At 39.0% G+C, this 24,395-nt stretch overlaps 1 protein-coding gene across 8 annotated transcripts in view; it reads right to left on the reverse strand.

Annotated features, from left to right (window-relative positions):
• Positions 1-2,150: 2,150 nt before the first annotated feature.
• Oamb (Octopamine receptor in mushroom bodies) overlaps positions 2,151-24,395 on the reverse strand; it is a 120,324-nt gene continuing 98,079 nt past the window's right edge. For 6 of the 8 annotated variants that reach the window (XM_069121221.1, XM_069121222.1, XM_069121225.1 and 3 more), the window contains 8 exons: positions 14,650-14,787; positions 13,539-13,637; positions 13,336-13,463; positions 10,372-10,509; positions 9,831-10,113; positions 4,131-4,289; positions 3,637-3,947; positions 2,151-3,337 (listed from right to left, as the gene is read on the reverse strand). In XM_069121221.1, the coding sequence (XP_068977322.1) occupies positions 3,220-3,337; positions 3,637-3,947; positions 4,131-4,289; positions 9,831-10,113; positions 10,372-10,509; positions 13,336-13,463; positions 13,539-13,637; positions 14,650-14,787 (1,374 nt within the window). In that variant the 3' untranslated portion in view covers positions 2,151-3,219. Of the gene's footprint in view, positions 3,338-3,636; positions 3,948-4,130; positions 4,290-9,830; positions 10,114-10,371; positions 10,510-13,335; positions 13,464-13,538; positions 13,638-14,649; positions 14,788-19,317; positions 24,365-24,395 lie in introns of those variants that run through there. The other 2 variants (XM_069121220.1, XM_069121224.1) reach the window with 2 other exon arrangements.

The following is a 24,395-nucleotide window of genomic DNA, read 5'->3' on the forward strand; positions in this document are numbered from 1 at the left end:
GGACAGCCGGATACTACCTGACCTGTCACGGGCCACCATCGATGGGATTTCGTGTCGAACGAATAATTTGCTTTGATCCACCGCATCACGGAATTAATTTACGACAACTACTCGATTAATTACTCGACTAATTATTCGACCGCGGAGTTTCCAGCGACTTTAGTTTCCCTGGTTTTTAAACATAATAAAACTATCGATGGGTGTTTCGCGCGGTTCCTACAGAGTACACAGTGTTTCGATACTTACCGTACGGTCGATCGGTGGGCAGTGATACCGATAATGATCGACAAAAAGTAAATCGAAGGTATTCTCTGATACGTGTTTGATCAAGTCGTTTTTCCTACACACTTAACGGTACATATTCACTTTTAACACAACGTGAATATTTTCATCGTTAAACAGCAGGAAATTAAATCGTAAGCAGTTGATATAAAAAAAAAAAAATGCCGATGGAAGGACTAACGAAATTATTCGTCTAACCTGATAAACGAAAGAGACGGTTTTTTACTCGTTTTATACTTTCTTCGATGTCCGTGACGCTTCGCCGCTCGTGCCTCTCCCAACTTCCTCGTGTCTCGCGAATGGCAACCATGACCTACGTTTACGTCGCGTCGGTTAGGAATTCGTGGATCACGCGAACGAAAGGTAAAAGACCGGACAACTGAGCGTGTCGACGATCTTTTAACCGTAAAACGCACGTTCCTTTCTTCGTTCTCTCCTCCTTCGTCGACTAGTTTGTAAGTCGCTAAGCGGTCTTTGCCGAAACTGCTTTCGCTCCGTGTCCGCGATTACCTTTTTCCTTTATTTTCATTTTTTCGCATCATTAGGAATTTCAAGCGATTGAAAAACGTAGTTTTTTCTTAATTTTGAACGAAAATTGAAATAGATTCGATTGGAATAATTATTTAACGCATGGACGAACGAACGCGTGTTACGTAATTGTCATCGGTTTTAGAATAGATCGATAAATTACCATGTTCCACCTAATGCTGTGTACCGCGTATCTCCTTTCCGTTTCCGTTCAATTCGAATCGTCACTTTCACGCATGTGTTACGAAGAATATAGGAAATTATACGATAGATCTATTATAGGAGTAAACGTTGATTTAATACATTAAAGCCTGTCGATGAATTTTTCGTTTACAGAAAACCAGATTCTGATCGCGACTTGGTTCGCGTGAATTACCAATATACGGAAGAATTTTTAAGCGGATGAATTTTTATAAACGAAATATCTATACATTTTTTGCATTAACGGATAGTTAAATTAAAAAGTAGTAAAAATTGTAAAAACATTCGATTTCTGAGCAAGCACCACGTAAACGATAGCCATCGTTGTTTGATGTCTGTCAAATATGGGCGCGCGTGTAGCTCGGATTCCAGGCTATTTCTCAGCTTCTACAAAATGTTTTCTTTTTGTTTCCTGTTTTCTTTCTCGGACGCTAAACTATAGAAGGGAAGATTCCACCAAAATCCATTCAACAGTTTTTACACGATGCCAGTACAAATGGACAAACAAACGGACGGACAAAAATTCCAAAAGTTACCTTTTTCGATTCCATAACTTATCAACTGTTGCTGGATAACTGTTTTATATGTATATATATATGTTCCGATCCACGCGGAAAAATATGTGAATAGGAAAAAAAAAAAAAGATTTCGATGAGCGATAAATTGAAATACGTAAATTTACGTATTTCTCTCTCGATGTATATATTTTACGTATAAATACGTACCTGCGGTTAGCAGCTGTACTGGCGTCCTAAATCCTTGTATCGCCGAACGTTGAAATTTGTTAATTTCTAAACTTTTGGTTTTGTTAATTCGTGGATCTCAAAACATGAGATCTCGAGTATTTGAAGCTGCAAAGTTTAACCTTTCCAACTTGAACATTGCGAATCTTTAAGGCTGCAAACTGTCAAATTCGCAAATTTTCGAATTTGGAACGAGGTTAACAATTTCCAACTATAAAATTGTCTAATTGCAAAGAATTCGAAATTTAAACTTTCCAAAATGTGGAACTGCAAAAATTGGTATATTCGAGACTTTATCGTCAAACGTCGAACTCGTTCCATGTTCTTCCGCGAAGAACCAGAAATAACGGAGGATCGAAATGAGGAATTTGCAGGAAAGGGGTTAACTATCGTGGATTTCATTCGCATATTTATTCTTTCGTGCGGTTCGTTTCCTTACGTATCGTAGACGTATATCACATAATGCGACGAATCTCGCCGATTTCGTACGTTCCTCTGTCCCCTCTCGAACAATCGTAATACGTTCGAGAAAGAATCGAAACTGTCCATACAAAATATTCCAAAGCGAGTTACCTTCGTTCTTTTGAAACAACACTTACACTTACATACTTTATGTTTTACAGCGCATACGTGCGTATCTCGATTACGCTCGCTACAGGATGTCCAAACAAAATTCTTTCAAATCCGTTCACCATCTTGTTTCACAGACTGAAAAATGATCTCGTTAACGATCGATAATGTTTGAAGGAAGCTGTACAACGCACAGAATGTCGCGTGTTCAGCGAAGGTGATCGTTAAACGCCATCATTGCGTATAACCAACGAGAAACGGTGAAAAATCTACGGAAATAATACGGTGACAACGATGACGCGACGGTTAGCCAAGAGCCTCGATATCCAAAGGCAGCTTCGATACAACAGACGCTGTTGACTTTGAAAGATAACGAAACTTGCGTTTTTAATATCCGTTTATGGTACACTGGATTCTCCGTCGTTGCTTCCCTCGCGCTCCAACTTTCGCCATAATTCCTATTTAACTATTCCAACGAAAACAATGAACAGTTTGCCATCTCTAGGCAGCGAATCCTTCGTCGATCCATTTGTTCTTTCTTTGTTAATTTTATCGTTTTCAGTCTCGATTTACGACTAGCTTGAGCGAATTTTTATCTCCTAAGAAACGTCTCTTCGTATTTCATTCGCTGACGGAACGAAGTAAGACACCGAAGAAGCTCGACCGTTTGTCGCGAATACTAGCTACTACTAGTATATATATTACTCGCGAACACACTGGTTTCTGGGTAAACGATCGAACGTGCTCGATTCCGCGGCACGGATCGTTGTGCGGATGATTCGGATGGTCGTCGAGGATCGTTGAGATTCTTTCGAATTTAGAACGACTGGATCCTTACTTTCGAGGTCGTCGGGTCGAAGGTGACGCGCTGAGCGCCACACCTGGCACGCTACAGTCATCTTGATTCGCTGTGCGAGTGCACCGTCGGTTCCGAGCTTGGATCTTGGTCCGAATCGTCGATGGATACACCTTGTTGAGGCACCTGCATCGAGTAACTGGGACTCCGGTCGTTTCTGCCAACAGACACGCCTGTATCGTAACGAACATTTTTTTCGCCAAAACATTTGGAAATTGTATCGGAAGCGGTGGAAGGTGGTCTTTTTGCATTATGTATCTGTTATCTCCTTGCTATGTATCTCCTTGATAAAAATCTAACAAATTGTGTCATCTCTTCACATGTATGCGTATGGTACGCGTGTAACACGTTTGCTAGAACGTGTCTTATTCAAGGGGTGTGTACGCGTCGGCTTTCACGATCGAAAGGGATCGGTCGTGTTATTTATATTATTCTTTAAACTAAGTTTAAGCTCACCTCGTGGCTAATTGGCTGCCATCGCTGCCACGTCTCAAAGTATTCGCCCGCCGCTTGCAGAAGCATTTGCAAATAATTCTCTTGAACGCGAACCGGAAGTCTTTGCTAAAAAGCGCGTAGATACACGGATTTATCGCGGAATTGCAGTAGCCCAGCCAAAATAACACGCTAAACACCGTGGGGTGAATACAATTGGGACAGAAGGCGCGCACCAGATACATCGTGAAGAAGGGAAGCCAACAGAGGATGAATCCGCCGACGATGATGCCCAGTGTCTTGGCTGCCTTCGTTTCCATTCGGAATCTTTTCACCTGCACCGTTAATCATACTTTACGCATCAATTGCTTCCCGTATAGTCTTGAAATCTGTTCCTCAACCTGTTTTGTTTGTTCTAACGCTCGTGTAAAGCGCGAATGGAATAACAATGCAAGGACATACCGGTCTCCTTTCCTCTCAACTTAATTTCAGTGTTTCTCGAAAATTCAGTGGGATACCTGAGCTTTGATATTCCTCTTCCCCATCTTCATCGCCCTGGGCTTCTCCTCGGGACCTTGGCTGAGCTCTCGCAACGACATCTCATCCCCCGTTTGACTCTCGCAGCTACTCCGCCTGCTGGGTCTCCTGGCGCTGCCAACCCTGTTGATACCGCTCACCTGTCACCGACGTATCGAACCGACCTTTAACCACAACCTTCTCTGGCGTTTTCCTCCAGGGAAACTTGTCATCAGCATTTCACGATTTTACGATCGTATTATATTCGCTTTCTATCGGCTTTTTGCAAGAATTACTGATTCAGGCAAGGTTAATCGAGGCAAAAATCGACATAACAATGTTAATCAAGGGATTTGCTAATTCCATCAGGAAGGAAAAATATATTTGATGTTAGTTGTGGACTTCTTCTAATTGTGATTTCTGATTTCTGATTTCGATCGAAAGTAATTAGAACAAATTTCTCTATAAAGTAAGAATTCCTTTACGCAAATAGTTTCGGCAAACTATACTCGATAGGTACGAGGACAATTATGAATTTTAAGGTAATGAATTTTTATCGGTAAGGCTTAAGGGTAGAAAGAGCCGGAGATTTCGTAGCGTATCCTGCCGCTGATGCATATTTATGGCGCTCTGTAAAATCGCTTTTGGCTTCTCTTTTTCGCGTGGCGTGATTTACATTTCAGAAAATTGAATAGCTGCCAAAAGAAGGCGAACAAACCAACTGGTAGAGGATATCGATCTGGAATTTTTTTAAATTCACAAATTTGAATATACGAGCATGTATCTCTGACTTGAACTACTTCAGAGAAATAGAATACAGAGAGCCCTTCAACCTGTATGTTCCTACGATAAATGTATTATCGACAACGTATATTATGTATTATATATTATACATTATATATTATATACTATTTATCATTTGTTATTTATTATTTATTATTTATAAACTGGGAGAAGTGTTAGGAAGATGATACATTTACACTGTACATGTGAATGTGTGTGTAAGCGTTAGAGGGTGTCCTGGTCTGAGTTGAGACAAAGGACCGTCGTCGTAAAGAAGCATCTGGAAGAGTCGGTTGGCGACAAGCGTGCGTGCAAGACGTTCTTCAGAGTGGAATATAGATGTATAGCTGTTGTGTGTGAAATAAAGTCAGTTATTTGTATTTCCAAATCCTCATGATTTCCTTAACATGGTAGCAGAGCGTGGTTACTAGTTTTGCAAGATATTTAGTGCGTGGTTACGATCTTGCGAGTGAGTTTCAATAAGGGAAGAAACGTTCAAAGAAAGAAGAGAAAAGATATACTTCGAGCACGTGGGAACGCTTGAGTAAGATATAAGGAATCAATTAAAATGGAGAGATCGGAAATCATGATACCTATATTCGATGGTGAGGATTATGGAATGTGGAAGCAAAGAATCACAATGTTTTTGAAGTATAAGGAATGTGATATTGTTATAACAAGAATGAAGAACAAAAGAGACAATGAAGACTGGGACAAAATGGATTTGAAAGCAATAAATATAATTTATAGTGCAATATCGAATGGACAATTGGAGTATGTTAGGGAAGAAAAAACGGCGTATGAAATAGTAAAAAAGTTCGATGAAATGTACTTGAAAGAGTCGACGGCACTACAGATCGTGTGCAGAAGGAGATTGGAAAAGATAAGACTGGATAACTACGGTGATTCAGCATCGTTTTTCAGAGATTTCGAAAAATTAACAAATGAATTAAAAAGTGCGGGCGCACAAGTGAGTGAGAGGGAAAAACTAAATTACATGCTGAATACGTTACCCGAAGAATACAGCTACATAGCAGACATAATAGACGCATTGAAAGAAGAGGATCAAACGGTAGCGTATGTAAAAAATAAAATTGAAATGGCGGAGAAGAAAAATAAGTCCAATCGTGGAGAAAGGCAAACCAACGCCTTTTCTGCAAAAAAGGAAGGATGTTTCAAATGTGGAAGATTAGGACACTTTGCGAGAGAGTGTCAAAATGGCGTCCAAGCGGGAAGCAGTAACGGCTATTGGCATGGGCCAACACGTGGTCGCAGCAGAGGACAAGGGTACAAAGGCAATACGAGCAGGGGACGTGGAAACTTCCATCGTCAATCAACAACCGGCACGGGCGAGCATGGAAACTCAAGAGCAGGCACATGGATAGCAACGGCGCACGTAGCACACAACAGCGAGACGAATGAGATAAGTGAGAAGGAAATAATGTGGCTATTAGATAGCGGTTGTACCGATCACATAATTAATGATGTAAATTATTTTGATAAATCTATCGACCTAAAAGAACCGGTAAATATATATTTAGGCGATAATAGACCGATAAAAGCGACAAAAGTTGGGAATGTTGTAAGTTATTTTGAAGCTTTCGGAAAACAAAATAAAATAAATATGAGGAAAGTATTTTACGCGAAAGAAATGTCCGCAAATTTGATTAGTTTAGGTAAACTAACAGACAATAAGAATACGGTTATTTCCAAAGGAAATATTGGAGGATAATAAACTTACAGCTGTCGCGTTCAAAGAGAATGGGACATATAGAATAAAAAGTATATTGAAAGGGAAGAAGCACTTAGTAAACAGCGCCGAACGTAGTGGTATGAGTAAAAAGGAAAGATGGCATAGGATGCTAGGACACGTAAATTTTAAATACTTAAAGATTTTGGGTAAAGAGCAGCTAGTGACTGGCATACCGAATGAATTTGAAAAGGAACTTTTGAAATGTAGGGTGTGTATAGAAAGCAAAATGCATAACTTACCTTTCAAAAATAATCGAACTAAGGCTAGGGAAATAATGGAAATTATTCATACGGACGTATGTGGTCCCTTTAAGACTACCGGATTGAATGGAGAAAAATATTTTATTTCATTTATCGATGATTATAGTAAAATAGCTAGGATCTATTGTATAAAATCAAAGGATGAGGTCTTTGATTCTTTCGTACAGTTCGTAAATGAAGCCGAAAATTTAACGGGCAAGAGGTTAAAAATATTAAGATGCGATAATGGTAAAGAATATTTAAATAATCGAATTTATAAATTTGCTAGGGATAGAGGTATAAGAATAAATAATTGTCCAACATACGTACATGAATTAAACGGGACAGCTGAAAGGTATAATAGAACAGTGATGGACATGGCGTGTTGCTTGTTAGCGGAAGCGAAAGTACATAAAAAGTACTGGCCGGAAATAGTTTGTACAGCGGTATACTTGAAAAATCGAATATTAGCGAATACTATAGAGAGAAAGACACCTTTTGAAATATTTTTCGGGAGAAAACCAAGTGTCAAAAATCTACATCTATATGGAAGTAAAGTTTTTGTAAGAAGGCCAGAACAAAAAAGAGTTTCCAAATGGGACAAGAAGGCAGATATGGGAATTCTATTAGGATATAGTGAAGTAGGATACAGAGTCTTATTAGGTGGGAAAATAACAATAGCTAGACATGTAGAGGTCATAGAGACAGACACTAAATGTATCGGTTTTGAGGAAAATTCATTAGAGGCAGATAGAAATGATAGCGAAGATAATTATTCATTGGATGGTATGGATAAGGAAGAGTTAGAAGGTAGGGAAGATGAAAATGATAGTAGTACTGAAAGCTCAAACATTCCTAGGAGATCTACACGTATTAAGAAAACTCCAGTAAGGTATCCAGAAAAGGAAAATATTTGCGAGATTCATGCAAATTATTGTAAAGTAGATATCCCTTGTACATTTGAGGAGGCGATTTGTTGCGAAAATAATGAAGATTGGAAACAGGCTATGGATAAGGAAATAGAATGTCTCTATAAGAATAAAACTTGGAAATTGGTAGAAAGGGTAAAAGGCAAAGAAGTATTAGATGTAAAATGGGTTTACACGAAAAAATCAGAGGACAGGTATAAGGCTAGATTAGTGGTAAGGGGGTTTCAACAAAGAAACGTAGCCGATGACATATATTCTCCAGTAGCGAGTAATCAGACCTTTAAAATATTGTTATCATATTGTTGTCAAAATGGATTAATAATTGAGCAAATGGATGTAGAAACTGCCTTTTTAAATGGTGAAGTAACCTCGGAGGTATATGTAAATCAACCAAAGGGATATGCGGACGGAACGAATAGAGTTTGTAAATTATCGAAAGCGCTTTATGGGTTAAAAGAAAGTCCGAGGGACTGGTATGAGTGTTTTGATAGGTATGTGACGAGATTAGGTTTTAAGAAGAATAATGTAGAATTGTGCTTATATACTTATGGAGAGGGAGAAAATGTTGTTTATTTGTTAATATACGTAGACGATTTGCTGATTTGTAGTAAAAACAAAGGGAAGATACAAAGTGTAAAAAAAAATTATTAACTGATAAATTTGAAATGAAAGATTTAGGTGAAGTAAAAGAATATCTTGGAATAAATATAGACTATGATTATTTAAAAAGGGAAATGAGATTAAGCCAAAAGAAATACATAGAATCATTAGTAAACAAATATAAATTACATAATAGCAAATTGTACTGTACACCTATGGAGACCAACTTAAAAATTGAAAAAGCTGATATAAATAGAGAGGACATTGGATACAAGAATTTAATTGGCGCATTGCTGTATATTAGTGTAAATACCAGACCCGATATAAGTTATAGTGTGAATTATCTGAGTAGATTTCAAGATTGTTGTAACGAGACACATTTTAAATATGCTTTACGAATACTGAAATATTTGTACCGGACTAGAGATTTAGGGCTACATTATAAAAGGAGCGAAAAGTGTGAAACGATAGATTGTTATGTGGACGCCGATTGGGCAGGAGATCATATAGATAGGAAATCGACTTCTGGGTATGTAATTAGATTGTATGGAAATGTAATTGGATGGAAGTCTAAAAAACAAAGGTGTGTGACAAAAGCCTCAACGTATGCAGAGTATGTAGCTCTATCGGAAGCGGTAAGCGAAGTAATGGCTATCAGAGAATTAATGAAAATCTTCGATGTAAATCTAGACGATAACCCTGTAAAAATTTATGAGGATAACTCTGGAGTAATGAGTATAGCAAAGTACGGAAATTTTACAAAAAATTCGAAACACATTGAAGTTCATTACCACTACGTTCACGAGTACGTAAAGGAAAATAAGATAAACATAATAAAAGTAAGTACAGAAGAAAACACTGCGGATATTTTTACGAAGGCACTGTGTAGAGAGAAATTTGAAAGGTTTAGGTCATGGATGAATGTAAACTAACAGGCATGTAAATACGATTAAATGTACAGTATAAATGTAAGGAGGCGTGTTAGGAAGATGATACATTTACACTGTACATGTGAATGTGTGTGTAAGCGTTAGAGGGTGTCCTGGTCTGAGTTGAGACAAAGGACCGTCGTCGTAAAGAAGCATCTGGAAGAGTCGGTTGGCGACAAGCGTGCGTGCAAGACGTTCTTCAGAGTGGAATATAGATGTATAGCTGTTGTGTGTGAAATAAAGTCAGTTATTTGTATTTCCAAATCCTCATGATTTCCTTAACAAGAAGAAGCAACAAGCATTATATTTAATCGAAGATTGAAGAAAACTCGTGCAAGTATTTAAAAAGCGCTACGATCTATTCGCCAGGATACGATAGTTTCAATCTATATGATCCATCGCTAAATGTAAAAATGTGACACCGAGGCCACTTTGAAGAAGGTCAGTACAGTGGTATACGCGGAATTACCTTGAGATGCGTGTTCCTGGGGGAGGGACATAGTTGACTGTGCGTTTGCCCGTTACTATAGTGCACGGAGGTCTGAGAACACCTCGAGGGCGTCCTCTCGAGGGTGTTACACTTTGTATTCAATGTCTCCGTGCTCGGATACGACACCGAGATCTTTATCTTTTCCCTTTTCACCGAGCTACGGCTATTCGACTCAGGACTCCTCGGGCTCCCGTTGTTGCTCCCGTTGTGGACACTACCTCGACCACGGTGAATCCTCAAGGTCAGCCTTTGCTCGTCGAATCTGTAAGCAATCGTCCAAAGTTCCAGAGGCTGTGTCTTTTTTTCTTTTTTAACGAATCAGAGATCGATGAAGAATAGAAAGAAAAAGAGGAAAGCGAGAAAGATGAAGAAGCTGGTTAACCCCGATAAAACTCGCAGCCAAATCGCCGTTGATCGAACTCGTTTGAAATGATGGCAAAAAAATGACGAAAGAGTAGCAACGTATCACGATTCTCCATCTTTTCAATTCCTTGGGGAAGCTATGGTACGTTGGATTTACCTAGAGCCAAGCATTTTCGAGCCCTTTGTCGTACGAAAGCCTTGATTAATGGCTTTCGTAGTGGAGACGGCTGCGTTGTAGATCCTCCAGTAGAAAAACAGCATGACCAGCATTGGTATATAGAAAGAGCCGAGCGCGCTGCAAGTAACAACTGTTTAATTTCATCGTACATAGAGGAGGTGGCAAAAGAAGGGAGAAGGATAACTTCGTTTTACGACGAGGAAGCGTCCTTCGTCTCTCTCTCTCTCTCTCTCTCTCTCTCTCGGGCATTCTTACAATTAGACGAGAATCGCGTTTAATGGAGCCACCTGTTTGTCAAGTTCCTTCTTGTTTTCTCTTATCGAGTCGCGGTGTTTCTCGAGTTTCTAGGAAGGTTGGAGACGAAGCGCAGGAAATTGATCGGAGAATGGTGAATTTTGTCGAGGTCGGGTCGATTAGTTAAAAATTATAAACTTAAGGATATCGAGTGAAGGATTGTAACATTACGTAAGGTAACGGTTAATCACATCATGGGTCACCCATCGATTACGGGAAATGGCGAATATTATCGAGAGTTTTGTCAAGAAAGGATTTGTAAATTTCGTTTAATCTGATGTTGGAACATTAGAAAGATAGATCGTTACAGCCGTCAGAAATTAATCGTAGATTTACAGGTAGAATTCGTTCAACTTGGAAAGAAGGGCATCTATCGCATACAAATTGCTGGTTATTAAACGATTTTGGAATAAAAGGATCACCTATATCGTTAAAACTTGATACAGTTGCAGGTTATTCTCTGCGATTCGATTTATAGAATATGTCGGAAGATGAGGAACGAATGGAAGAGACGGGAGAGGAAACGTGGTATCGAAAAGGACGCGATGCGCGATAGCGAGTTTCATTGAATTTGCAGTTTCGCTTTGGCGTATCTTTTTCTATATGGCGCGGCGTGGCGACAAGATACGGAACTCTGGCACGCAGATAGCCTTGTAAACTTCGCGTCTATGGATAAAGCTACTGTTTGTCTACGGTATTGCTCTTTGTATCAGATAAGGGATCAAGTTGTGTCCCTTTGTTCGCACAGGCACAATAGATGCCGATGAATAGAGAGCGTTTTATCTTTTATCTTTCGATCGCACCTGCGACGCTGGAAAAACGAAACGAACTGTGCTATGAAATTCTATGTCGCGCTCACGGATCCAAGCACTGTACACCCCTGATCCGAACAATCATTTAGACAATTCATTTATGGTTGATAATAAATATTTCACAGGGAAAAGAAGGTTTGATAACATTACAATGATATTTCGTAAAATACGACAAGCCACGTCTCAATTCAGGCTCTTGTCTCGTGCATTTGAAAATTCAAAAATATTGGCCAATCGTTTCGATTTATTACTGTCCCCGTTCGTTCGTTATATTCCAAATGACGAGAAATCTTTCGATATAATAAATAGCGACTATCGAATTTCCATGAAAAGAATCTTCATTTTTGTCGGCACGTTCGATTCGACAAATGTTCCTATTATCTCGTACGATATAACGTATATGTATATCTAGTGGAATAGAAAGAAACACCGGTAACTGCCTTTCCAAAAATACAACACGAAGCAATTCAGTTCTATACCGCAATATCTTTCCACGCGCTTATAAATACGGTCGTCGAACCATCCAATTTATACAAAATTGAATCGATACGTTTGTACAACGATTGGAAAAAGTGTCTCGTTTTAATTAGAAAGAAAATTTGAATACGCATAGCGATATATCGATAGATATTAGATTCGCAAGGAATCACACGTTGCCACTTTCCATTATTTTCCACGATGCAGACTCTACCGCATACCATTTATCATAAACATATGTAAATCAATCTGATTTGAGAGTTGATAACTCTCGGCAAATTGGACGCGATAGAATAACAAGCGAGCTATCCATGAAAATGTATTTCGAGAGAAAATGCGTACATTGCCAGTTAGTTTTCCTTATCTTTCTCTGCCTAACGATAATTGTTACAGCATCGATCCACGTCAATTTTAATACGTTATTCGTTCCCGGCCTGCGTTTCTCGAAAGGAGACGATTTTACGCTTGAGCTGGAAAAGATTGAAATATCGCGAGCCAAGTGAAAATGATAACGTTGCCAGCCAGAAATGTAGATTCGTCTGGCACACGATGGAACGCTAACCGTCTACTCGGAGGTTGATTTAGATGCAACGTCGAGCATAAACCGGCGTGGATTGATGCACACGCCGATCGCGATAACACGGTAAGAATAGACGCGACGTTTGCCAGAAAATTCAGACTTCCTGCTCGACGACTCGATAATTTCTGTTCCCGTGATGCAGTGAAACTATCGAAGTCGAAGCTTACGTGCGTCATTTCGCTTTGCTATATATATATATATATATATGATATATATATATGATATATATGATATGATATAATGATATATATATATGATATATATATATATATATATATATATATATATATATATATATATATATCGTATCGTGGAGACTAGTAATTTTTCAAAGTTGTACTTTCGATCGAAGAAGGAGTATAGCAAATATGTATATAGAAAATATACATACGTATAGCGACAGGCAGCTGAACTCGCAGTATCAAAGGTATACAAGTTTCAAAACTCTGAAACGTCAACCCGTCGAAATATTATAGTTTAGAACCGTCAAGCCGTCGAAATATCTTAACTTTCGGATATCAAAGTGTCGGAATTTTGAAATTTCCAAATTTCTATTCCCGTAAATTCGACTCTTAACTCTCTTGATTCGTAATTTCGAGTTCCTCGTCGCAAATAATTTCTTTTCAAAATCTCCATCAGCCGAATTGCCAATTACTGCTGTAGCGTAGATCCTATGCCATTCGAACGACACCAGCTTTTCTTAAATGTTCGATCCGGGGATTTCAAGAATCAACTTTATCTTGACGATATCTTTTCCCTACTACCATTTTCTTTCCTTACCTGTAAACGACGTAGCCTGCGTCGTTTGTCAGTTCACAGATCCAGGGACACGGTTTCACGGGAATGAGTATAGTGGTGGTGTTGAACGGTCCGTTCTGAGCGAACGTCGCGTTGTACGTGGGGTGAGACTGCGAAACGAGCGCAAAAATGTACAAGGACATCGTGTAACGAGCGAACAAACTGTCGACGTCGATGGTAGTTACCCGTTTGTCTTTCCAGCCAACCAGGGGTGGGAAACAGATAACGAAGCTCAAGATCCACACGGTTGCCACTAGCAGCCTTGCCCTTCTCGGTGACATGATCTAGATTTTAAAGGGTTATGATAACAGGCTTACTGAAACACCGTGAATAATAAAGCTAATAATAAAGCAAAGGGAGTAAATATCGGTAAAACAAGAATTTTAACAACCTAATTCAGTGTCTTTAGACGTTAATTTGTCAGATTGTTTTTCATTCTTCGAAAGAATTTATCATCGCCGAGAATTTTTTGCTTCGCATTATTGAAAAAGGATACGCGGAATCGTTTTGACATGTTGGGAAATTTCTAAATATCGGACATCTTTATGACGATCGTTATTCGATGCCTTTAGAAAACCTTTGGCAATCTTGCAAAATCTTTTGAAATATTTAAGAATTCCTAGAAAATATACAGAAATATAGAAACCGGCGAGTGAAACCGCTTCGAATGGTCGGAAAATCCCTTCGAGGATTTTCTCAAATTTAAACGTGCACGATGGTCAAACAAACTACTAACGATTCTTTACATTTTCCGTACCAATTGTAATACGATAATATTTTCACAGAAAGAAACAAACAATTACCAACAATTCTTTGTATCTATATATCTTATTATTTGTATTGTTATTATTTGCATTATTTGTGTAATATATTACTATAATATAATAAAGTGAAAATTGGACATTTATTCAGACCATTCGATATTGAAGAAGGTTTTAGCTACACGTATTTCTGCAAGAAACTTCTCAGTAGACGTACGAAACAAAATTGAACGTTCGGATCGCAGAATTTCATGAAACAGAGTGGTAACAACGTTATTACGAAGCGGTCGCGAAAGTCAAACGTTGCAAGTTGAACAAACGATCGATCAATTAAGCCGTTGGAAGGGAAACGTCGAATACAGAGACTATTTGAGATGGAAACTGAGGCGTATAGAATAGGAGGCGGCAAACAGAAGCGTAGAATAGAAGAGAGGAAACAGAGGCGTAGAATAGTAGACAAATGGCTTTATCGAGCGTTCCCATAGCATAGTACACCTTGTACCGCGAAATCGAATAATCGGTAAATGGTACTTGCCTGAGGATAACTCACTGGCCTGGTCACTGCTAAGTATCTATCCAGACTGATGGCGCACAAATTCAATATCGATGCCGTGCACATCCATACGTCCACCGCCAGCCAGATCGAGCACCATAGATCACCGAATATCCACACCTTCCAACATAACGTACAAAAGTCACAAATTCGAAAAACGTTTCAACAATGTTCTCCCATCCTATTATATTATATTCGTTTATTTTTCAAACGTTCAAATATACTTGAATCCGTAATCCCTAATTATGCGACAAGTTTTTCAAAGTAGGTGTCACGTACACAATATACATCGAGGTAATTGCTACTATTTTATCATAAAGGGGAGTGATTCGGTCTAAAACTTGAAAATTCAAGCTTCCTTTTTATATCTGCGATTCTTTTATTCGTCTGGCCTCGTATAAATTTTCCTCTCATTTCCTTCGTTTTTAGGCGAACAAGTTGCACGGTCGCGGTGGAATCTACGTTTTCACCGATACATCCTCCGCAAGCTACGATACTTTCGTCTATCCCCTATTCTTCGTTTCAATCTTCTCGTCTTCTCCGCAACGCCGAAACCAATACTCCGTATATCCTATCGCCGGGTAAAACCTGACCCGAGGAACGTCGCTCGACTACGCGTACTAGAACGCGGTTTTACGTTTTCAGGCAACTTCGGCTTTTTTCTTTTTACTAATCTTTACTAATACTAGTAGCTAATATCGTATTAAAATACCAAAACTAAAACTTTCGATTTACGCAATTTACTCGATTCGTCTTTTCGTACGATATCTTCGTACGAGTTGAAAGAAAACCGTTTTTTCTAGAAATCTTCTCAGCTACGATACTACGACAAAGATAATTGAAAGTAACAAAATAGTATTTTTATATTCGTAGCTGAATTCCATCGACCGGGTTAAAAATCCGTCCAAAATCCATCGGGTCGTCCGTTATCTTTGAGATAAGAGGTGAACGTAGCCTGACACCTGGATCTGGATGCCAGGCCAACGCGGCAACGGGACGCTGCACTCGGTAGGTGTAACGTGGATTGGCGGCTCACTGTACTGTACCGTACAGTGCACGTGCATACGCTGGTAGCCGGTGCAACCACCTGTTCCCAATTACTCCTGTCCCTGCCTCTGTTCCATTCGATTAATATACCCTCGTTGCGCCAACCTCTATTCCGCAATAACGCTTGTTATTAATACCGATCAGCGGAATATTCGAAGATAACCGTACCATGGATACCAATTAACCGTTTTCTCGTTCATCGGCCAGAATCGTTAGTGAAATCATTAATGAAAGTTTCGCATATCGATTACTCGTGCGGTTTATACACATTGCCAGGTTACTCGGAACGAATTAATTATCGATCGCCTGCGGATGTTTGTGCGCTGCTCAGAAATTTGCCAAGCTTTGTACAGACGGAAGCATGGTTATCTATCTCTCAAAGATGATCTAAATTCGTGTTTGTTCTCTCTTTATCTTCTAGCAAATATCGTGTTCATGGAGAATTATGTTTGAAACGGAAATCGTGACTGGCTATTCAAACTGGCGATTCCTTTCAACATGTTCGATTTCAATTTCATTGGAAAATTCGCAGTTGTAATTGCGAAACTAACTTCCGGCCAATAAAAATGTCCATCCGCTTGCTTTTCATCGATGCGATAAGTTCTTCGATAAATAACCAGAGTGCAATTATCTTGGAAAAGGTCGCGTTGCAATTTACGCTATATTAACGATCAACAATTTAATTTATAACAAATTCTGGATAAAATTAAACGCCTCGTGTTCTTAAATGCTCCATAAAGGCTATGAAATTTCCATTTCGTTTCTTTATTTACAATCTTTAAAATACTTATCGAATACTTGTCTCGATATCCACATTGATTCTTGCGTTTCTGATTTTTCATCACGAGGATTATTCCTGTTTTCACAACAGGATTATGATTAATTATTAGACATTGATCTGATACGGTGCGCTGTATGCCTAGAGAGCAAGCATCGAAACGATTGTTTGTTCGCCTCCTTGGGATTTAACTCTTTCACCTCGATTATTTTCCAATTCCTTTTGCTCAGTCAGTGAATTCTTTCAGTTCTTTAGATAATCATTTTCTTTTATTCGTCCGTTAACCTCTCGGTATTTTCTCCCAACTTTTTTACCCATCTTTTAATCAATGTTAAATTACTTTAGTCTTTTAACGCAACTTTTATTGCAACTTACTTTTTAATATTTCAGCTGCTCTAAAGTATTTTACTCTACTTTTTTACCTACTTTTCTCTTTCAAATTCCGATTGGCAACTTGAATATCAAATTTGTCATCGTTCCAGGTATATGAAAAATCGATGAATCGAGAAGCATACGATTTTTAAAAATTATTCGGGCAATTTGAAGTTAAACACGCTTTCATTAATATGGCAAGAGAATTGTACGAAATGATGGCGAATACAGATGATTTTGGTAAATAATGCAGAAAGCATGTTATATTCCATTCATCGCTCTCTCGTTTTAACGCTCGAGTTTCGTTCGTCTACGATCCCCGGTCTACAGCGTACAGTCCGCGGTCTACGCTAACCAGATACATACCAGATACATTCCAATTATCGTTGAAATCTAATAATTTACCTGTATGTTTATATTTCGCATACCAAATATTTTATATACAGTGTGTATGTATATAAAATATGAAATATGAAATAACATGGTGACGAAAATATTTCTTACGTAAATGTCCGTTAAGACGTCTTTGTTTCCTCTTTTACCAAACATCGCTTTATATAGTGTATTCGCTACACAAAACGATAAGAAAGAATCACTTCTTTATGTAAAAATTCGACCGACCGTTCGAACAAAGAACAGTAAATTTGAAATAGAAATCTGTCATCCCTAGAAATTAGATAATAAAGACGAAAGATATAGAGGTCGACATTTTCCTACTAAATAATCCTTTAAACGGGCATATAACGATAAAAAAAAAGAATCAGTTGCCTACCTATGTATAGAAATATCTCCGATCCAATAAAGTATATCCTCGAAGCACCTAAGAAAAAGTTTTCGAGAAAAGCATTTCTAACGCATTTCGAAAGCTGTCTGGCTCTAAAAATTAAATAAAAATAAAGATCTAAAATGGACATATATATCGAAATAAGGAGAACCGTTTCTATCTGTAAAATTCCTGGATCTACCCATTCGATAAACCAACGATAAATCCCATCTATCGCGAATTCTATCTAGCTGTAAATCCAAATCCCAGTTTCTTCGTGCGGAATACCAGGCGCAACGATCCACCGCTCTCATCCCCCTGGCTAGAAACGTTCATCTTTCAGAGGGGGGCCAGGGAGGAACGAAGGACGAAAGCCGGCAAACTGTTGCGCTTAACCCATCCCCGTCCGCGGTTATTTCGGCTGCACGCTTTTTGCCACGAGTTCTTCAGGGCTCGCGATTATAGCGCGTTGAACGTTATCTTTGATAGTCGAGATAATTGTATCGAAATGTTCTTCACTAGGTATGTCCGCGTCTTTCATTTACGCGTGTAACAGATATTTCAACGGATGATTTTTCTTTTCTATTTTTAATCTTTATTATGAAGAGGTGACTTCATTGTCGATTCTTATATTACTCGTGTCTCGTCTTATCTCTTCTACTTTATTTATTTATCATTTTATTTTTCCGCTATTATGTCTGGATCAAGCACAGCGTTAATTTGATAATTTTTAGTATGCAGAAATATAGGGGAAGTTTAGTAAAGTTCGAGGGGATATCGACATGAACATAGGTAAATTTCTCCTTTTCTTTAGTTTCCTCGTTTCTTTTTCTCTTCGTTAGATTTTCCTCGATTCGAACACGATGTCGAAAGATCGTAACGGTTAACGAACCTTATCCCAAACCAAACAAAAACTTTACCAAATAGGTTCACCGTGCCTTAACTTTCGACCCGCAAACAATTCTAAACCAAAAATATCACCGTGCAAAAAATCCTACTCCCTGTGGAAATCACGGAAGCAATACCGGAAGTGGGACGAACGTTTAACAGGCTAGGATTCGCGCATCGTCGCTCCGATATTCTGTTCGTCCGCAAGTCTCGAATTTCGCCGCAGATTCGTGTTCGAGAACTCGTCGTTGGTCGCTTCGCCGTTATACTTGCTTTTTGGTAAGTAGAGAAGAAGAAAAAGCAAAAAGGAAAGAAAAGGAAAAAAGGAAGAGAAGAACAACGAAAGAGAAAGAAAAGAGACGATGGTCGATAGGTAAACCATCGAACGGACGAGAGATCGGCACGCAACGAGATTCGTTGCTGAACGACGAAGAATCGTCGATCGGAATGCAGTGTTTCTATCGTTGGATGCGTCTCGTTCCTATTTGATGCCGAGGCGTTCTAATTTCGAGATATAAAGCGCGATATATTACCGTTGTACGGTTGTGTTGGCGTAGAAAACGGATTTTCGAACGATTTTCTGTGGCTGAAGCTTTTTCGAGGTCGCTTTTTAGGGCTCGAATCGAGGAGATGGTTGCAAATGATTATCTTTTCGCTTTACGAGTATTTTCTTTTTGTTTTGCCGATTAATTTTTTGCATTTGACAGATCGTACCGAATGTGTAAATTACTAAACTTGGTCGAAACGATAGAATTTTAAAGGAGAAACAAAGGAAATACAGATGTTTCACGAATAATCTCACCTTAAAAACTTCCCATGTAGCGCTGAACGGAAGCACAGCCAAACCGACCATGAGATCCGCCACCGCGAGGCTGACGATGAACATATTCGTGACGTTTCGCAGTTTGCTGGTATGATAAACAGCCAGTATCACTAGCACATTACCCAGGACCACCATCACGTTGACGATCGCGAGCACGATCAGAGTAACCAGAATCCACGGGCCGGACCACTCGACGCGCTCGTATAGGGCAGCACATGCGGTCGCGTTCAGCTCTCGCATTTTAGTTGGCAAGCTGTCGCGCCGCGTCTCCAACTACCGAGCACCACTTTCGGCTGAACAAACCCCCGAATCCAGACCCTCGATCGACTCTACTGAAAAAACGTCGCGCGATCGCTTGCACCTCCATAACGACGCGAACCGATTAACGATCGATCGATCAACGGTTGATCATCGGTCGTTTTCAACCGATATCGGTCTTCGCGTTCCCTTTCGCTTCCTTCACCTCTTTTAACTTTTGCTTTTTTCTGTTCGATTTCACCAACGTTTACGAGGCTTTTGCATGTCGCGGAGCATTATTGCAAGCTGAAACGACAGAGCGTAAATTCAGTTACGTCTCTTTTTCAATTCTTTCAATTGTTTAAACGTTACGGAAAATTTGTAGTAATGCTTCTCCTTTTTCGGTTTCACCAACGTTTAGTCTTAATCCGGCATTCGTTTTTGGATGTTACGAACTTGAAGATGGATTCTTTGAACTTTTTTGAAGAATATACCACGCTTCGTTTCTTCGTTTATAGTATTTCGATTTTAATCGGTGAATTCTTTATTTCTGTCAGACACGTTCGAACAACCTAAACGTTTTGAGGAATTTCTTATTTTCTGAACTGGATATAATGGATCTTAATCAGCTGGTCGAAGATAGACAAGAATTCATCTTTCTTTTTTTTTACATCCTTTCTTTCCAGTTCCACGGATTCCTTCGCTTGTCCGATATGTAATTATTTCACTTGGCATTCACTCGATAATCAACACTTGATTGATCGCACACGCATGACCGTGTTAGGAAAGTATAATTGTCAAAAGTAGAAATTATCTCTCTTCTTCGGCAGTCGATTAATAAATTCCTCTAATATCATTACATGCTTTGCCTCGTCATTTCTCTCCACCAATATCAATAATACCATATATTTATATTCTCACTTTCCTACTTCGATTACAAAACTATCGTCAAAGTTGCTTTCCACCAACGTTTTCTCTTCCAATCTCTTGCCCCGGCAACTCGGCCCAAGAAAGAACAGTGAAATCTATCAGCGTCTTCGAGATTTACCATTCACCGCCAATTCGACAAACGCCGTCTTTCGACTCTTCTTACTTCTCCTTCGTTCGTTCTTGCTCTTCTTCAGCGACTGATTTCCCGTATTGTTTCGTCTCTTTCCATTCGTCAGCCAGCTAATTTCGCCTGCATTCCCTTTATTCTACTCGCAGTTTGCTAAACGGATCATCCCGTCGTCGCCTGCAGGGTTAGCTCCAATCGGTCGATCTAATTACTTCTTGTACTCGGGCAATTCCGTTAATAGAACCCCTTCACCGTCTCTGAACAGTCCCCCGACCAAGCCACGCTCCTCTCCGTGCCGTATAAACGTTCTTATTTAAACACAGAAACCATTCAACTGCCTTTAAATCACAGCATTCCAAGCACCGAAACGCTTCGACGATTTGCGTTATCCTCTTACCTTTGATCGAGAAAGGAATTCACCACCGAAAGTTAAGTTCAACTGTCTATCGATCTAATATGCGATATGTACGATTTTTTAAGACATTTACTATTTAATATTCCTTCCTAAATGCCTTTATTCGATACCTATCTTTCTTGTATTTTATTTTATTTCAAAGAGTCGTACGTCGTCCGATCGCTTTTTCAACGGATTAATGCACAACCACCGATATTTGTTATTCTTTTATCACACACTTTTATTCCGCTGTCACTAACGACAGGGTTTTAGTACAGTGTTTCTTACAATTTTTTTACAGCTTGAAATTATCTATACAATATCTATCTGTTTGTTTTATTTTATTTAGAATCACCCTGTAGAACTTTATTCGTTTTATCACTAAACGCACAACAACCATTTGTATTTGAGATTAACACGAGTACCGGAAACTGCCGAAGCACTGAAAGTCGAAACGTTAAGTTTCACCGATTTCTAGCACAAACGAATTATCATCCGCGATTTAACCCTGTAGCCTAACGTGTTAAAAGTGTCTGCGATTATACAAAATAAATTTTCTAGAGAAATTTTCGAGACAAAAAAGGGGTAGAAAGTTTGATCGATTCAAGTTCTATTCGTGACCACCCTCTAGTAGACATTTTTCTTCCAGGGCGACTTCAATTGTCTCAGCGGCTGTTCCGGTCCTGAGTGCTTATCACACACCTTCGGTTGCTAATTTCAGCCCGAGCCTCTCTTCCACATCGACTTTTTCCACGCTTTTAACGATTTTAACACGATTTTACTTCGATTTCATTAAACGTATCCGCCGTCGCGTCGTTTCAACTTTCTCTTCCTTCCTTTTCTATCCTTTAGCCGGCAGAGAGACGGCTGCCCGTTCGTCGAGGATGGCGGTCCTCCGTCTCGCGTTCACTCAGGAAATTTCGGTTCACCGTCACCGACGTGTCCCGATTCTACTGCATCGAGAAAATCGTACCGGCACGCTGACGCTGCTCGTTTCACTCTCGTATTTCGCCCATTTCCACTCCCACCTTTCACTACCAGCTTCCTCACCCTTTATTCCACCCGATTTCCTTCTACTTTTCCTTCTCTTTTGGATTTTTCGGCCTACTAAAGTTGATTCACGATAAAGAGCAATTGTGCGATACTTGTACGATTTTTCGTAATGCTCTTGTTGGTTTCGCAACCTTTCAGCATCAATTCTATGATCCTTTTATACTGTTGTCGATGTATTAAAGTTTGTTTACGATAAAGAAGATCCGAGTGATTTTAGTAGAATTTTGATAACGAGACAGGTTCTTTATTTATGGAATTTTGGTTAAAGGTAATGTATCTCGCCCTTTACTTACGTATGTCATACGTATGTGTGTTCATAATTTTTCGCATAATTTTTAATTGACGCAGTCGCTTAAAATTCCTAAACTACCAGGATCAACCGTTAATTTCTTTTTCTACGCTTCGTTACTAGTCTGTAATTTTTGAATATTTTTCCGAATCTTTATTCAAATTCATTTTCACCAGCAATTTTCCTGATTTCTCCGTAACCTTCACGTTCATCATTAACATGAATAATTACTTGCGATTCAAGTGCTCCGACTCATCCTCTAAGCCCTTTCAAGTTGCAGAAACTATTTCCTCGAATTAAAAAAGTCTCCTCTGTATTGCTTCTTAAAAACTTTCCTCAAGTCCATCTACTTTATTATAAGTTTGTAAATATCCGTACCGAAATACTTTTCGTTAAAGGAAAACGCGTGGCGAGTGGGGAGGGGTTAGAAAATCGACTGTTCTCCAAGATTTTCCACCCTGTCGTTTTTATCCTTACATCTCACGAGAGTTTTGAACGCCTTTCTTGCTGCGACGGAGAATCATGGATCCACCGTGCTTCCGGATATTATTTCATTGCCAACACGATGTATTTTGGCAACAGTGACGATGAATCAATCAGACGTTGGTGCTTTTTCTGAAGATCTTTCTAGTGATTTCGCGGTTTCCTGCGACTCTGCTACGAAGAATTTCTTAGCTTCCTCCAACTCTGTCTTCTAAACGTCTGCCTCTTTCTGTGGAGAAATTCCAAGTATCTGCTTTTTTTAACGAATCTAGTCTTCTTCAAATTATTATTTCTTGCGTGACATGTTTTCCAAACTTGTCGAAAACTTTCGATAACATTTTTCCGTTGCGTGATTTTAACCTCATAATTTTCTAGATCCAAAAATCTTGTAATAAATCGAAAAATTCTTGAGTATATTTTCACATCTGATTCTTTATTACCATTTTCTTCTCGTTTTTTTAAAAAAATCGAATATTCGAACTATGGAGAATCATGTTCTTTGCTATTATCGACGTTCTTTGATTTTCCTCTTTCTGTATTTCGATCTCATTCTATACAGACATTTCAACAGATCAAGAAATTTTACTGTTACCCTTTATACGAGAATCTTTCAACAGTTTCAAGATTTTCTTCTTCACGGTTTGAAGCTTTAACGTTCGTCCTTTTATACGAGGTACACTAACTAACTATTCGGGAAATTTTCTTCTTTTGTTTCGAACTTGGAGGACTTAACGAATTTAACGATTCTCTTTGTAGTTTCGTCTGCAAGCTTCCTTTCCGGCTACCATAATATATAGTCTACGAATTTTTATTTACAGATATAAATTACTCGGATCTTTTGCTCAAATTAAAATAGTCAATTCACTACGGATTTTTCAATCCCGTTCAACCTTTATGATTTTCAAACAATTTTATATAAAATTTTCTTTTGTAACAGTAATCCTCTAATAAGAATCATATTTTACTATATTCTTTGACGGATCTAATTCAGTCTAAATTCCATTCAGCTCAAAACTCAGAGCTATTCGTTATTCTATCTTTCGTAACATCGATCGTCTCTTTTATTCGACTCTCTATTAGACTTTGCAATTTACTTTATATTTTTCAACGAATGTAATTTAGTCGAAAATTCAGTGCTCTTCTTTAGTACTTTCTTTTATAAACGGCATAACCTCTTCACGATATTCCAAATTTGTTTTTTCTTTCGTATCAGTTATTCGACAGCGTGTTTTATCTACGTCAGTTGGAATAGCACCAAAGTACTTATGATTCGACGACGGAACCTGGTTATTTCGATGCAACCGAAATTTTCATCGAATTTCTTCGAATCGCGGTATTTCGACGAAACCAAAAATTCAGCATCGGGCACAGCCAGGTGTTTCTCGAAGCCGAGTACCGAAGAACGACTCCTATTGGGCGACGTTCCCCGCGGAACGATCGATAGCCGCGGAGCTTACAATTACGAGCATATTTTTCCGTGTCCCCAGCCTCGGTTTTCGGTCTCTCGATCACTACATATCACGTGCGCACACACGCAGCGATTT

The sequence above is a fragment of the Bombus flavifrons genome, chromosome 10, assembly GCF_040668555.2.
Source record: "Bombus flavifrons isolate JBK064 chromosome 10, iyBomFlav1_principal, whole genome shotgun sequence".
NCBI lineage: Eukaryota > Metazoa > Arthropoda > Insecta > Hymenoptera > Apidae > Bombus > Bombus flavifrons.